Consider the following 3,189-nt stretch of genomic DNA (forward strand, 5'->3'; position numbering starts at 1 on the left):
TGTTTCCTGTGAGGCTTATCTGAAACAAGTATGTATCATGACTATAAATACTAGTAATTATAATAGCATTTGGGTTTCATCTTTTCCCAGTTCTATGTAGTAAATACTTGAGTGTTGTTCCTTGTCAGACAAGCAGGGGATGACTGGGCATTTTATATATTAACTGAGATTGTAGGACTTTGCCCATATATATCTTTCTTATGGAGCTTTCTTGTGTTGTGTTGCCTTGACTTTTGTCATTATGCTACTTTGGCTTTTAGGAACAGGATTGCTGGCAAAAAGTCTGGGTTGTCTGTGTAGTTAAACTGCATCACCTTACAGAGGTGCAGCAGGAGCACATACTACTATATTGTTGTTTTCACAGGTGTTAAGCCTTATCCAATGAATTTTGAGCTTGCTTAGTTTTATTTTCCAAGCCTTAAGGTTTGCACAGTTAACTCTAAATATTTCAACTGACTTAGTGAAGCTGGAGTCTGCAGGCAGCCTGATGTAATCTGTTGTTAGGCATGTGTGACCATTTGCATTAACCCCAGTGGGCTATTTTAATAAAAAACTAATTTGGCAATTTGAACGCAATGCTCTACTTCATTACTGGACTATATATTCAGAGGGATCATCTTATGAAAACAGTAAGACTAAATGTAAGCTGTATGGGATTATGGCAGTTTAAAGAGCTAGGGCTATTTTTGCCTTTGTTTCATGGATATTTTTCCCATCTTACCTGTTTTAATGTGAAGCTGGTTGTGGATTCTAGACAAACCTCTGCTTCTTGGTAGCCCATAAAAGAATATCAATATTTTTCTCTCTAAGTTTAATTTCTGCTTACATGCAATCATTTAGATGACAGGAATTGCAGCATGGTAATTAGGTAGCTTTTAGAATTCCTTTTTAACAGTGTCTCTCAAATTATCTATGTGGTATGGAAAGGGAGAGTAAGAAAAAGGGAAGAAAGCTTGAAGATAAAAGTTAAATTGGTAGTAGGGAGAGAGAGGCAAAGATGTCTTACACTGAGAAGCAACTTTGGCAAAGACCACTGTTCTATAATTAACTACAATGTCTGAAGGGACTGCTGGAGATGCTAGGTGAGCTAGAGGAGGAGACAGATAACCATTAGGTTAGAGAAAATTCAAGTTTTCTCTTATTGTTCATCTTAGTGAAAAAAAAAAATCCAAATGACCCATAATGTACTTTGTCATAAAAGGTATATTTAAAAAACAGTTTTAATCACAAGTATCCAGTATGCTTTATGTTTGTACATGTACTGGTCTGAGGTTGTTTGGTTGTTTGTGTTACTACAAACTGTTTATTGTCTGAGAATGCATAAAGACACAAACCCAACATAAGTCTTTTAGTACTTTCCTACTGCATAATTAATGACATGATTTTTTTGAATATTGATGGTAATAAACAATTCCAAAACTATTTAATATGAAATTTAAAACTTTTGCAGTCTCCTCAAGGACAGTCTTTCAGTGTATTTTTAACAATATTTAACAACTTCAATGGCTTCATGGGTGCATGTTTATAAAGAGAGAATAGTTCAGATCACAGAATCTTGTTTTGTAACACAAGTTACAAAGTTCTTGAAGTCCAAAAGAGTTCTCCAAACACATTTTATAAATTTTATTTTTGAAACTATATGGAAATGAACACAAACCCCATGATTTTAATTTGTTGATGACCATTTCCATTGTGCTGACATTTAAACATGTTCTTTGTTACAGACTTGTTTTTGTTAAATCAGTAGTTATGTTGGGCATATTTCTTGTTAAAATATTGATTACAAACGGTAGAAGGGAGGATTACTGGATGCTGTGGGACTATGAAGAACAACAGATTTATGATAGCTTAAGGGAATGGGGCTATTTTTGCCTTTGCTTCATGGTTATTTATTCCCATTTTATCTGTTACACTGTTACTTTCTTTTATCTGGTGCATGATGAGTCAGATTAGGGAATTGATCTGGGGGAAGCTGTTTGACCCAGTGCACTGGTGAAGGAGAGCAGGGCAGAGGCAGCTGTGTCTGGAGGACACACAGTTGTGCTGTAGGTCTGTGCTGGATTAAATATGTGGGAATTCTGCACTGCTGTCTCCTGTATTACTTCATCTGCAGGAAGATCCCTAAACTGAAAAAGGAACACAAATCTCATGTGTTGATGGTATTCTGATGCGCCTTTACTGTAATAATTATTAAATTGTGCATTTCAGTTATAAAGAAAAATTCCAAAATAGAATATATCATGCTAAACCTCTAGAACAAACCTAGGACATACCAAATACATCAGCATCAAGGTAGGAAAAAAATTTGTTGGATGTGTCAGGGTGCTGACAGAGAAGCATTTTAGATCACCTAGCAGAGATTTAGAAACACATGATACAGAGGAGTTATTTTACTTTTTGGTGTTTACTGCAGGTGAAGATGAGAATTTTATGGTGTCTTTATGATGTTTTGTGGCAGGTTGGCAGGCAGTGTGAAAATGTTAAGGAACACAAGAAATTTATTTTAGTAGGCTATTTATGTTTTCACATGTTCAATTGATGGGTTAACCTACATAAATCATAGTTGCCACTAAATATTTTTATTAGTTTTAAGCAACTGAGAATCCAGTTAATATTTATATCTGTTTGAATGGAAAAAGCACTGTTTTTACCCAAACCAAGCACAGATATTAGCAATGTCCTGAGATGTTTTTTTTCCAGAAAATATTAGTGCTTTTTAATAATAAACATGTTTCCATTTCAATGTAGTATGATGATTATGTGGCAACATTTGACATCACTCAGTACAGACATAATGAATGAAGAACTGCATGTGATATTCTTTTAATCATTCAGTACCCAGCCCTGCAGATTTATGCAAAATGTTTTTTGATTAATAGTAGCTCTATGACTCTAGAGTTACATATGCTTTTGATGGGAATATGTATTGTATAAATAAAGTAAATGTTAATTAAATAGAATAAAATATTTAGGCATTTAATAATAATAAATAATGGTAAGCATTAAAATAATATTTAATTATTTTTTAAGGTTTTTTTAACACTTGACCTATTTTCATCAATCCAACATCTGCTTCCATGGCAACATGATTTGAATCAGGAGCAGAATCACAAAACTCCTCCTTTACTTATGGATGGATGCTAACTGTATGCAGCAAGTGCGCTTGCAAACAAAGGGAAATAGGTGAAT

The 3,189-nt window shown here is 34.1% G+C and overlaps 1 protein-coding gene across 1 annotated transcript in view; it reads left to right on the forward strand.

Moving 5' to 3' along the window:
• The window catches only part of ANO10 (anoctamin 10), a 21,199-nt gene extending 18,397 nt beyond the window's left edge, over positions 1 to 2,802 (forward strand). Inside the window, exon 11 of the mRNA XM_008945122.1 lies at positions 2,749 to 2,802. Within this exon, the coding sequence (XP_008943370.1) occupies positions 2,749 to 2,802 (54 nt within the window). The remainder of the gene's footprint in view (positions 1 to 2,748) is intronic.
• Positions 2,803 to 3,189: the final 387 nt, after the last annotated feature.

Source organism: Merops nubicus, unplaced genomic scaffold, assembly GCF_000691845.1.
Source record: "Merops nubicus isolate BGI_N331 unplaced genomic scaffold, ASM69184v1 scaffold6838, whole genome shotgun sequence".
NCBI classification, from domain to species: domain Eukaryota; kingdom Metazoa; phylum Chordata; class Aves; order Coraciiformes; family Meropidae; genus Merops; species Merops nubicus.